We start from the raw sequence: 11,272 nt of genomic DNA, 5'->3' as shown, positions 1-11,272 counted from the left end.
ACTTTGTCAAATGTGCCACTTAGGAAAAAATTACTAGGCAACATTCTAAAGCAGTACACAAAGTTACAACTTATTTTGAAAAGGTTGGATATTTATCTAAATTGAAACTATAAATTTAATCGTTGTTAAATCTGTTTTAAAAGGTTAGGGTCATTTTATTAATTCATAAAGTGTTGGGTAATTTATGAGAAATAGTTAGGGAATATTCTCAACCCAACCTACATTTTTCTTTTATTATTTGAAAATTTAATAATTTGACTTGCATTTGAATATGAATTCGAGTTCGGTTTGGATCAGGATGAAGTTTACAAAATTAATCATGATGACAAGGCACCATTCATGTGTGGTTAATGTAGCTTAACTACCCGGGCGTTACAGTTTTGCCGCGGAAACAATGCGGCCAGCTCCAAATGCACGGGCTCCGCCTCAGTTTTGGGGGGTTGGGGGCCGAGGGTGTCAGAGTCCTACGTGGCGGGAAAACGGACACCTAGACTAGTCCGAGGACAAATACAGGACCGCTCGGTCCGGACGGGCGCAGGAGGTTTGAGGGTCCGCGTTGGAGATGCGTAAGATTAAATGCTGAAAACAATAATGCACCAACAACCATTAGCACTCCATTGATCAATTTTGTAATAACAACTCCTACACAAGCGATTTTCAGTAACTGGTTTTCTTCATCGGGGCACATACAAGATGGTACAGAACATGAGTGAAATTCAGTTGCGAATCAGCAACATACAGTGCTAGGGAAGCCAAAATGCTAGTACTGCCACGGATCACGATCCGTGGCCAACCCGCACAATCGCATCTGCATCGTCCATCCACCCCTGATCCAACGTCTCACCCAGCCCCGCGCGCCCCTCCCTTCGTAGCGCCTTCATCCCTCCCAAACCCAAAAATTTCCGCTCCAAATCTCCCACCCGCGCGCGCCATCCCCAAATTCCGACCCCTGCTACTTAAACTCCCCGCCGTTCCCCACGAACCCTCACAACTCAGCCAGCCACACCGCCGCCCCTCTCCCACCCTCCCAAGAATCCGCCACCGCAGTCCCCCGGCGACCCACGCGCGGCACCGATGGCCCGCACGAAGCAGACGGCGCGCAAGTCGACGGGCGGCAAGGCGCCGCGGAAGCAGCTGGCCACCAAGGCGGCGCGCAAGTCGGCGCCGGCCACTGGCGGCGTGAAGAAGCCGCACCGGTTCCGCCCGGGCACCGTCGCGCTGCGCGAGATCCGCAAGTACCAGAAGAGCACGGAGCTGCTCATCCGCAAGCTCCCCTTCCAGCGCCTGGTGCGGGAGATCGCGCAGGACTTCAAGACGGACCTCCGGTTCCAGAGCTCCGCCGTGTCGGCGCTCCAGGAGGCCGCCGAGGCGTACCTGGTGGGCCTGTTCGAGGACACCAACCTCTGCGCCATCCACGCCAAGCGCGTCACCATCATGCCCAAGGACATCCAGCTCGCCCGCCGCATCCGTGGGGAGCGCGCCTAGGCCTCTCTGCCTCCGCGTCACGCCTGCCGCCGGTTTTCCTTCTTGGTTGACCCCGCCGAGGGATTTGTTCTGCTCTGTTAGTCTAGTCTAGTCGTGCTTCGAGTTGTTATTAGGATTTGTTCCGTCCTGTCAGTCTCGTGATGTTGATTACCGGCTCGAAAATTGCAATGGAGGTGATGCAATTCATTTTAATTTCGGAGTTCACGTTGATTGCCCATAGTATTTTCTTTGATTGGATGTTTACATTTGGTGAGTGATCTCGACCTAGGACTGATTTCTGGGCTGGAGTTTTGCTGGCCGTGCTTGCTGCTTTCAGATTGCTCTTGCGCGTCAGACACTAGCTGCAGAGATTGCAATAGTTTTTTTGTGTGTACATTTTGACTTTGATCTTTTCAGTACCATCCATTCGACCAAACAAGGGCATGTCAGGTGTTCCATTACAAGCAAAACTAAACAAAATTCGACCTGAACTTACTTCAAGGTCATATTCCATATTGTTGTGTGTGTTGCTTACGAGGATTCATTGACAGGGTTGATAATTTGGTTTGATCGACGCTGTGCCTGACTAAACTTGTTGTAATCAGCCTATGTGCTACGACTGGCAAAGTTTGAAAAGGTTGAAATGCGATGAGTAGGAGTCACTCATCACTGCACATGCCTCGGTGGCAATGACATGGATTCTGTCCTAGCTCACTAATTCTTGTGGTTGCCGCAGGCTGTCGCACTTGCAAGGTTGCTGTTCACAATCTCGGTGGTACTGTATCTACAGAACATCCATTACTGTATTGGAGTGTGATCTTTTCAGAACATCCATTCGAGATTGGCCCCACATTTCAGCCCTGAAACCCCGTCACCGTATCTGCAGCAAGCCTTGGTCCCATACTTCAGCCCTGAAATCATCACCCAACCAGTTTTTAGTAGTACTTGACACTTGTAATTTCAGATACGGCTATGAACCAAACAAACTCATGTAGAAAGTGGATGTCACAAGGGATCCGACATCCGAGAGAGCTTGCCATGAGCTTCTCGATGCCTGAACAGCTTGAGCATAACAAAATTTTTGTTTACACACACGATGGACGCCTCCGGCAGTGGCTTCCTATCTTGGGCCAAGCTGTAGTTCAGCAGTTTATTGTAGTAGACAACCATGCCATACTCATCCAGATCATTGCTGTTAGGGGACGCTCCACGAGGAAGGCCGGTTAGCATCCGGCGAGCACCAATGCTGCATAAGTCCTGCAAGTAGTTGAGCAGGTGCCATACATGATGGAGTTTGCCAAATTCGTCGATTATTTTGATCATTTTGAATTATACTAACCCCTATCTGTACAACCCAAAATTACCTTTATTGTCCTTGAGATCTGGCTGACAACCGGTCCTCGCGGCTTCTCCCGATCGGGCTGGCCCAATATGATCACACTAGTGCAGGTCGCTCACGTCCAGCGCACAGCGTGTAAGTCGGGCCGCACCACTCTGGCCTTCAATATTCGTGGCACACATCGCTCGCCCTCCTTTGAATCACACGCACAATTCTGCCGCGAACCAAGAAGTAAAAGAATTTCGACAATATTCAAAATGTTGACAAAACTTTAAATTAATGTACCAAGGGTGACATGTATAATCTTTTAATAAGCATCTTAATTCTGTCCGAATCAAACGCCTCACCAACCAATGCATGAGTCGGGAAAATTTGAGAGACACAAATTGCTATGATAGAGATGGTCAAAATCATGTGAAATGGGGTACGACTGAGAGGGCTTGTTTGTTCACCAACCTCACTGATTTGTTGGACTAGCGGTCGCCGTAGACCCGCCATCAACTGAGCACAGCCTGATGAGGTCCCTGCTATGTCGCTAAAGTAGGAGAGCAATTGAGCACAACCTAATGGGGTCACGTACATGGATGCGCCCACACCGACATCGGCGAGCTTGATGGAGTCGGATTCCACTGGGTCATTTTTTGCCTTGATGTTGCGGTCATACAAAGCTGTTCGAGGAGATATGAAATCGCGCCGCCGGTGCCGTTGCCGCCACCGCTGCCTCGCAATCCCTAATCCTAGGTTCGTGCAGTTAGAAGCCTAGACGGGCGATGCAATCAATTGGGGGTGAGTGTGGCATGCAGCCGACTCAGGCGTTGTGCGTTGGATGCGACGCAAGCGACCTCCATCGGGCCGGCCCGGTTGAGAGAAGCTGCGAGGACCGGTTCAGCAGAAAAAGAAACTATGCGGGCAAAAACCGTCGATGTAGCTGCACCTGACAATTGGGACCACTGCCGTTCAAAACACTCGCAAAATGTTAAACAGGGTAAATCGTGGCATAAGCTAAATGGGGTAAAACGGATGAAACCTCGCTAAATAGGATAATTAGTGTAAAAAATGCTAATATAGGGGGTAAAAACCCGAATTCACTTTTAAAGTTTAGACTAGCAAAAGATTTGGTCTCCCTAAAAAGTACTCCATTAGCCGCTGGATCATGTTCACTGGAGTTCAGAGCTTGGACCAGCATGATGGACTCAGTCTCCACCTCAACTTTTGCAATTCCCCAATCCTGCGCAGCTTGAAGGCTTTTGAGACACGCTGTTGCTTCGGCAGTGAGAGGATCAAGCACTGCATTCATGTACCCAGCAGCAGATTTCACTGGATCCCCTTGATCATCTCGGATGACAAATCCCCATCCTCCGTGCCCATTCTCCTGGTTCATACTTCCATCCACATTAATCTTGAGAGCCCCATGGACCATGGCTGGGAGGTTGCCATTTTTCAGTACTGTTCTTTCGCTGATTGCCCCTCCCAAAAAACAGTTTGAAATACTCAACATTAGATCTCACCCTTTCAAGTTTCAACAACCGAAGTAGCATTTCTCCTTGGTTCCCCAGCGTTGCATTTGCTCCTAGTATCCCACCATACCCAGAGCATCGTGATACGTACGACCTTCTCCTGATCCGGCAAGGACAGTACGCGTGCAATCATTTCCTTTGCGTCACCTGTTCCTGAAATTGGTAAACTGATCACATAATAAATTGTTTAATGCTTTGTAGTCAAACGTTCAGACTTTTTAACCATATCCGTGGAAGAGAAGCGTCTCGCGAAAGGAGAGAGGTTGAGCTGTCAACAGCGATGGAAAAGGATAAGGTTGAGCGGTCACGTGGCGCGCAAGTAGCTTAGCAGCGAGGGCTGCGCGAGCGATCGAGCGGTGCAACCAGCCCAGCGTTTGACCGGCGCGCTAACGTAAAACATTTTCCAAAGTTAAGACCCAGACTTCCTCGAGTCCGCGTGTGTATATATAGATCTATATACACACACGCGGACGCGAGGAATCTACACACAAGCCGTACATGCACCCCATTATAAGAACTAGAGAGCCAACCAACGACTGCACGGGACATGTGGTTAGCAAAATCAAAATTCATATAGAGAGCCGACCAACAACCCACCGTATCAGCTAAAGCACACACAAACAGCCCTCACGAGGCTTCTTGGCCATCTTCTTTGGCCATGACCACCCCAACGACGACGCCGGCGAAGATGCGGGCCGTGCTTTATGACGCCTGCGGCCGAGGCGCCGCCAGCCTCAAGGTAATTAAGAGTTACCGGACCCGCAGTTCTGTACGTGTTCATTTTATTTGGGATAGCGGGGGAAGAGGGCCGAAGCTTGTGAGTTTGCTTTGTATTCTGGTTGGCGATCGAGGTTGGTGCTAAGGAAGCTTGTGAGTTTGCTTTGTATTCTGGTTGGCGATCGAGGTTGGTGCTAAGGATGATATGGCTGATTCACTGCCTATTTGATTAGCTAGTACTCCTAGTAGAGTCTATGTTAGTTGTTTCCTAGGCCTCTCCCTTGGTGGAGAATTCTTTTTTTTAAACCAAGGCAAAAGTTTTGCCTCATATATTTATTAAGGGAGAATAGAGTTTGAATTACACTTGGTAACTGAAAAACAAAAAAAAAGTGTTACTCTCCCGGTATGATGTTGCCCAATTTCTTCGCCCGGCGGTTACCCAAAAGATGGCTTCACTCTTGATGTTGTTGAGCAAAATTGTTGGAGGCATACTCTTTTGTCGAAAGACCCGTGCGTTCCGTTCGTTCCAAATGGTCCATCCCATTAGCATGGTGAGGGAGGCCATGACTTTCCGGTCAGGGGTGCTCTTGCTTGATCCATTTGCCCACTATTTCTTTATGGAGTCCTCGAGGTGCCAAGTAGTTGTGTCAGATCTTCTAAATGTAGCCACTCATTGATCAAATTCCATAGTTGCTGGGTGAATCGACATTTGACGAAAAGGTGAAGCCCATATTCTTGTTCTCTTTTGCGTAGGGGGCAGAGATGACAATTTGGCCATCCATGACGGGCCAACTTATCGGCTGTCCAGATTTGATCTTATGGCGAGTCAAGCGAAGAATTTCACCTTGGGTGGTGTTGAGGCCTTCCAAACCGTGTGATCCATAGGAGAGTGGACCTTTCCTAGAAATTGCACGGAGTAAGCCGTTGCGGACGAGTATTGACCATTCCTGGCGTGCTTCCAAGTAATCTCATCCTCTGCTTGCTCCTCGAGAGGGAAATATGAGATTAGAAGCCAAAGTTCAACAAATTGACAAATGCGTGTCTTAGAAAAGTTGGCGGTCATCTTGATTTTGTTGATCCAGAATCCTTCCTTGAGAGCGTCTCTTACTTTCCAGTTTTTTCTTGTGGAAGCCTCGTGGATGAGAGGCGCAACATCAATAGGCTTCCTGCCATGCACCGAAGGCGCCTCCCAAAAAGAGTTCTTGGACCCGTTCCCAACAGTGATAGTAGTGGAGGCATAAAAGAAATCACGGTCCTCTTCATCGCAAGGGTTGTCCATGTCAAACCGCATCTTGGACGGCTCCATCCATTTAAACCATAACCAACATAGATGAAGGGCGCGCGCGAATTTGACCGTGTTGAGAACGCCGAGGCCTCCATGGTGGTATGGACGACATATTAGCAATCAAAAGAAGAACAATGCCATGTTAGTATTGAAAATTGCACTGTATTCTTATAATATGTAACAGAACGGAAGAGCAGCACTTTGTCAAAGATTAATCATGTGGACAGAAAGATTGATCTGAACACCAAAATGTTGACTTTGAAAGGTCGACGGTACAAGTCTAGCTTGTCTAGCTTGTTGGTTTATGCTAATAGCGACATGCCTATATCTAAATACAGGCTTCTATTATTTTAGTATACGTTGGCTTCCATTTTGCAATCATGCCTGTTGGCTTACTTGTTAGCTCGCGCGTTTCATTCGGTTTGTCTCGAGTTTGAATCCTGGCACGGCCGTGTTGTTTTTGTCTTTTTCGGCACATGAGGGACATTTGTGTGATTAAGTATAAAGCAAGGGGGTTTCCTGCAAAATGACATGCCACACGGGCCCCTGGCAGACAGGCCCCACCGGCCAGTTTCACTGTCAATACGTGTTTACATGCAGTTTAGATCGATCTGTAGCCGCGCGCCTTAGACTTGAAACTGACTTGCAAAAATTACGGAAAGTGGTACCACTCCACTAGCACTGTCCCAATTATGATACTTGTATGTAATTAACTCAGATATATTCTCTCTTTCTCTTGCATCCTCGGCTTTAGGACTAGTTAAGATGTTACAGTGAAATTAGTTAAATAGGTTGCGCATACCTGGTGTTGGGTGCTCGGAAAAAGCACTGAATAATACCCCTTAGTCTAAAATAAGTATTTTAAGTTTAGTACAACTTTGTACTAACAAAGTTGAGATATTTATTTTTGGACGTAGAGAGTAGTAGTTTTTGTATTGTGATCATGACTCAGTACTCCTGGATCCTCAAAATATTCGGTGAGTGCTGATTTGTGAGCCAGTCAGAAATTTATTATTTAAAACTTAACAAATTTTAACATGGTCCTTCTTACTTTCTTTTTTTACATGTGAGGTAAGAAGATAAGAGTTAATCAATCCATTAATTAATGAGATCAACGGCTAAGAACTATTTTATACTCTTACTTCTCATGTGAAAAGAGAAGATAAGAGGGATCATGCCTGAGTTAGATGCTTGGAAAAGCATTGGAGACAGTTCTTATGGCCTCAACTTCTGACGCCTAAGTCAGCACCTCTAAATCCAAATATTGAGATGAGCAAGTCAGTTCCGGTCGCTCCCGCGAGCGACGCGGAGGGGAAACCCTAGCCGCCAACCTCCGGCCCCTCCCCCCCTCCCTGCCCTCGCCGCCGCAGGCCTGCGCGGAGGGGCGACACCCTTTTGCTTCGGCGGCGGCGGGGAGTTTCTTCCCCTGCTTTGTTGAGGGCTGGCACGGGCCGGCGAGGACAGGTAGTGGCGCAGCGCTGGCAGAGGGCGCGACGGCGAGCGGGGGGCGGCGGGACTGACGCTTGGCGGCTGTGCGGAGGGCCCTGTGGTGGCGGTGCTTGCGCGGGTGCGGGCGGGGGCTCCTGCTCGTGCCGCGCCGGATCTGTGGCGGCTGCCGCTGCCGAGTGGCGCACCGGCTCCCCTACGGTGGGTGGCCGGGGCTGATGCGGAAGGCCGCCATGTCTGGCTGCATGGGCGGCGGGCTGGCGGCGGGCACGGAGCTGGCTCCGGGGTCTCCCCGTTGGCCCCTTGGAGCGGATTTGATGGCGACGACCTCCTCCCCTGCACTTCTTCTTGCCTCGCCGGTCTGCGAGGCGGGCATCCGTGTGCCTGGTGCTCGTGGCTGGTTGGGGATGGAGGGTTGGTGGGTTTGGACCGGGGGAAACCCTTGGTCCGCGGCTGCGTCCACGGTGCCGCCGGCGCTCCGGCGTCTCCTGTTGGGGCGGCATCGAGGTCTGTCCTCCACCCTCTTCCTCCGCGACCTGGGCGAAAGCCCAAACTCCCCGGTTGGGTGGTGATGGCGCTCTGGCGTCGTTGTCCTTCTTGAAGGTGCCACCTTTGGTCGGCGGATGGGTGGTCGAGGCTTCGCAGGTGGAGGGTTGTCTTCCCCAGTGGTGTTCCTGCTTGGCTGCTTTCGGTCGACGTTGATTCGGGTTGCGGCGGTGACGAAGTATGGGTTGTGGCGGTGCGAGGTGAGGTGGCCGTGATTGCAGTTCTCTCCCCGTCATCCTGTTGGCCTGGCCTTCCGCTCGGGTGAGCGGCTTTACCCGCCGACGGTGTCGCGCCCTACGGTCCGGGGTGAGGGGGCAGAGGCCTTCTTCGGAGGTAGAGACGGCTTGTGGTTCGACGTTGGTTGGCCTCGGCGGAGTTAAGGATGCGTGGCCTCCTCCGACCGCGGGTTCCGCCCTGTCCTAGTCGTGTCGTAGTCAGGATCGGGTTTGCCGACTTAGTGGTCCTTCCGGTGTCTTGTATCTTTACCGTTCTACTCTTTTTCTTTTGCTTTGTTGTATGGCCCGTTGTATGCTGGTTGTGGTGCTTTATATATAAAGCGGGGGGAAATCCTTTATCGTAGCAAGTCAGTTGTGTGAGCACTGATTGTGAGTCAATCGGTTGACAAAGATTCTTTTCACAAGAACCCTATTTTAGCGTAGAGAGATTTGCCTGACATCTTGACACTTTTGCCGCTTAACAAACAAGTCAAAGGAATTTGTTTTTTGAAAAGAAAGAAAAACAGTAAACATCAAGATTTCTTTCTTTCATGAAGATAAACCAGTAAAACTTATAACCATGTGATTCTGAAATCTCTCTAAGCTGCAGCATGTAGAAGTCCCCGTCCCTTCAGCAAAGAAGAATGAGGTCCTGTTGAAACTACAAGCTGCAACCGTGAATCCACTTGACTGGAAGATACAGAAAGGGGACCTGCGGCCTCTGCTGCCTCGTAGACTGCCTTTTATTCCAGGTAACTATCCTGAGTCATAGTGTCACTGTGTGGATGCTAGCCATTTTGAACGAAAAGCTAGCAGAGAGAGAAAAGAAGGAACCGTGCATGGAGAAGATGAGGTTGGGGTAAGAAAGAACGTGTGGTGGAGAAAGGGTGATTGCAGGATGTTCTTTGGCTACACGTACATGGTAGGTTTTTTTTGCGGGGTTACACGTACATGGTAGTTGTGGGCAAGATTCAGTGACAGGTCGGGCTTAAGGCTGTGTTTGACTGTGCTATTAGGATTCCTGTGATGTCCCAATTCCTCCATTCCAAATAGCATACGTGCAGTTTTTCCTATGTTTTCAATTCTTATCTTTTGCACGTGATTTTCTTTCCTATTCCTGTATTTTCCATATCCCGCGTTTCAAGCAGGGCCTTACTATGTTATTTGGTTCTTCACTTCAACTACTATCTAGAGTGTTTCTTACCGTTTCCTTGTGATAAAGATAACACATGTGTGTGCGCACGCATGTTACTCGGTTCATCGAACAATGTGGTAATAGCTGCATCTCTACTGCTCCTTTTCCTGCAGTGACTGATATCGCAGGAGTAATTGTTGATGTTGGTCCTGGAGTGAATGGTCTCACAGCGGGTGATCAAGTTGTCGCCAAGTTGAACTCTCTTGTAAGTGAACTTCACTCATGACAACGTCTTTCCATGTTTTTCATCTTCACGCTTAGAAAGAAGAAGGTTTAAGAACAATCCTTTTCATTTAAAAAAATATCGCCGTAAGCTCATTAATGTGACAATGTTTTCGCTATTACAGAATGGAGGTGGACTTGCAGAGTACGCGGTAGCACCCGCGAACCTGACTGTCAAAAGGCCAGCTAAGGTTTCTGCAGCTGAGGGTGCTGGCCTTCCCATTGCTGCAGGCACTGCGCTCCAGGCGCTGAGGTCCATTGGGGCCAAGTTTGACGGCACCGGCAAGCCTCTGAATGTGTTGATCACCGCTGCCTCTGGTGGCGTAGGCCTGTACGCGGTGCAGCTTGCAAAGCTGGCGAACCTTCATGTCACCGCCACCTGCGGCGCCCGCAACATGGATCTTGTGAAGAGCTTGGGCGCGGACGAGGTGATGGACTACAGGACCCCAGAGGGAGCGACCCTGCGGAGCCCCTCCGGCCGGAAGTACGATGGCGTGGTTCACTGCACCGTCGGTGTCAGCTGGTCGTCTTTCCAGCTGTTGCTGAGTGACGCCGGGAGAGTGATAGATATCACCCCGAACTTGTCAGCCATCCTCACATATGTGCTGCACAGGGTGACATTCTCCAAGAAGCGCCTCGTGCCCCAGCTTCTCCTGTCCCTCAACAAGGCAGACCTGGAGTTCTTGGTCGGGTTGCTCGAGGAAGGCAAGCTGAAGACGGTGATCGACTCGAGGTTCCCGTTGAGTGACGCAGGCAAGGCGTGGCAGAGCAGTATCGATGGCCATGCCACTGGCAAGATTGTCGTTGAGATGGAGAGCTGATCGTCGTCAATGCTATTATTGCCAACGGACTTGCATGCAGACAGTGGAGAGGAGGAATACATAGGATGGAATTATACAGACTACTCATTTGTACGTTTTTTTTTAGCATTAGTACAGACACAAGCGCTCATATACACGCGCATACACTCATCCCTATGAACGCACACACGCACATTCTACCCTTATGAGCACCTCCGAGAGACTGAGCCGGCATATCATTTTGAGATTTACGAAGTCACCGTAGGCGCCTCGTCGTCGACGGGAACGTCTCCTCCCACTGAAAGCGTATCGTCGGAAATCCTGAAATAAATCCAGGAATAATGCGAGCACTAGGATTTGAACCCTGATGGATTGGGAATACCACTATTCACCTAACCAACTCAACCACAGGTTGATTCGCATTTGTACGTTTGTTTATGAGAAATAGCCAAACTATCACTAGTTTTTTTTTTGCGGGGACAAACTACTAGTTGAAACCAAGAATGCTAAAATACTACTATGAAAA

At 49.5% G+C, this 11,272-nt stretch overlaps 2 protein-coding genes across 3 annotated transcripts; both read left to right on the top strand.

The window, feature by feature from the left end:
• The first annotated feature begins 968 nt into the window (after nt 1–968).
• LOC125520808 (histone H3.2) lies at nt 969–1,677 on the top strand. Its single transcript, XM_048685835.1, has one exon. The coding sequence runs from the start codon at nt 1,075–1,077 to the stop codon at nt 1,483–1,485; it is 411 nt and encodes a 136-aa protein (XP_048541792.1). The 5' UTR covers nt 969–1,074; the 3' UTR covers nt 1,486–1,677.
• A 3,109-nt stretch (nt 1,678–4,786) lies between these two features.
• Nucleotides 4,787–10,950, top strand: LOC125522065 (chloroplast envelope quinone oxidoreductase homolog). Of its 2 annotated transcripts, none has more exons than XM_048687136.1 (4): nt 4,787–5,059; nt 9,134–9,281; nt 9,838–9,929; nt 10,072–10,950. In XM_048687136.1, the coding sequence occupies exons 1-4, from the start codon at nt 4,979–4,981 to the stop codon at nt 10,765–10,767; spliced, it is 1,017 nt and encodes a 338-aa protein (XP_048543093.1). In that variant the 5' UTR covers nt 4,787–4,978; the 3' UTR covers nt 10,768–10,950. The 2 variants fall into 2 exon arrangements, with proteins under 2 accessions (XP_048543093.1, XP_048543095.1); XM_048687138.1 differs by having other exon boundaries at nt 4,788–5,059; nt 9,140–9,281.
• The last annotated feature ends 322 nt before the right edge of the window (nt 10,951–11,272 follow it).

This window comes from Triticum urartu, chromosome 7 (assembly GCF_003073215.2).
Source record: "Triticum urartu cultivar G1812 chromosome 7, Tu2.1, whole genome shotgun sequence".
Taxonomy (NCBI): Eukaryota; Viridiplantae; Streptophyta; class Magnoliopsida; order Poales; family Poaceae; genus Triticum; species Triticum urartu.
The sequence above is the reverse complement of the archived record's forward strand: the minus strand, read 5'-3'. Positions and strand labels throughout refer to the sequence as shown.

Coding starts and splice junctions, on each gene's coding strand:
- LOC125520808 (XM_048685835.1), top strand. CDS start 1,075: ATGGCCCGCACGAAGCAGACGGCGCGCAAGTCGACGGGCGGCAAGGCG.
- LOC125522065 (XM_048687136.1), top strand. CDS start 4,979: ATGACCACCCCAACGACGACGCCGGCGAAGATGCGGGCCGTGCTTTAT. Junction 5,060..9,133: donor GAGGCGCCGCCAGCCTCAAG/GTAATTAAGAGT, acceptor AATCTCTCTAAG/CTGCAGCATGTAGAAGTCCC. Junction 9,282..9,837: donor TAGACTGCCTTTTATTCCAG/GTAACTATCCTG, acceptor CTTTTCCTGCAG/TGACTGATATCGCAGGAGTA.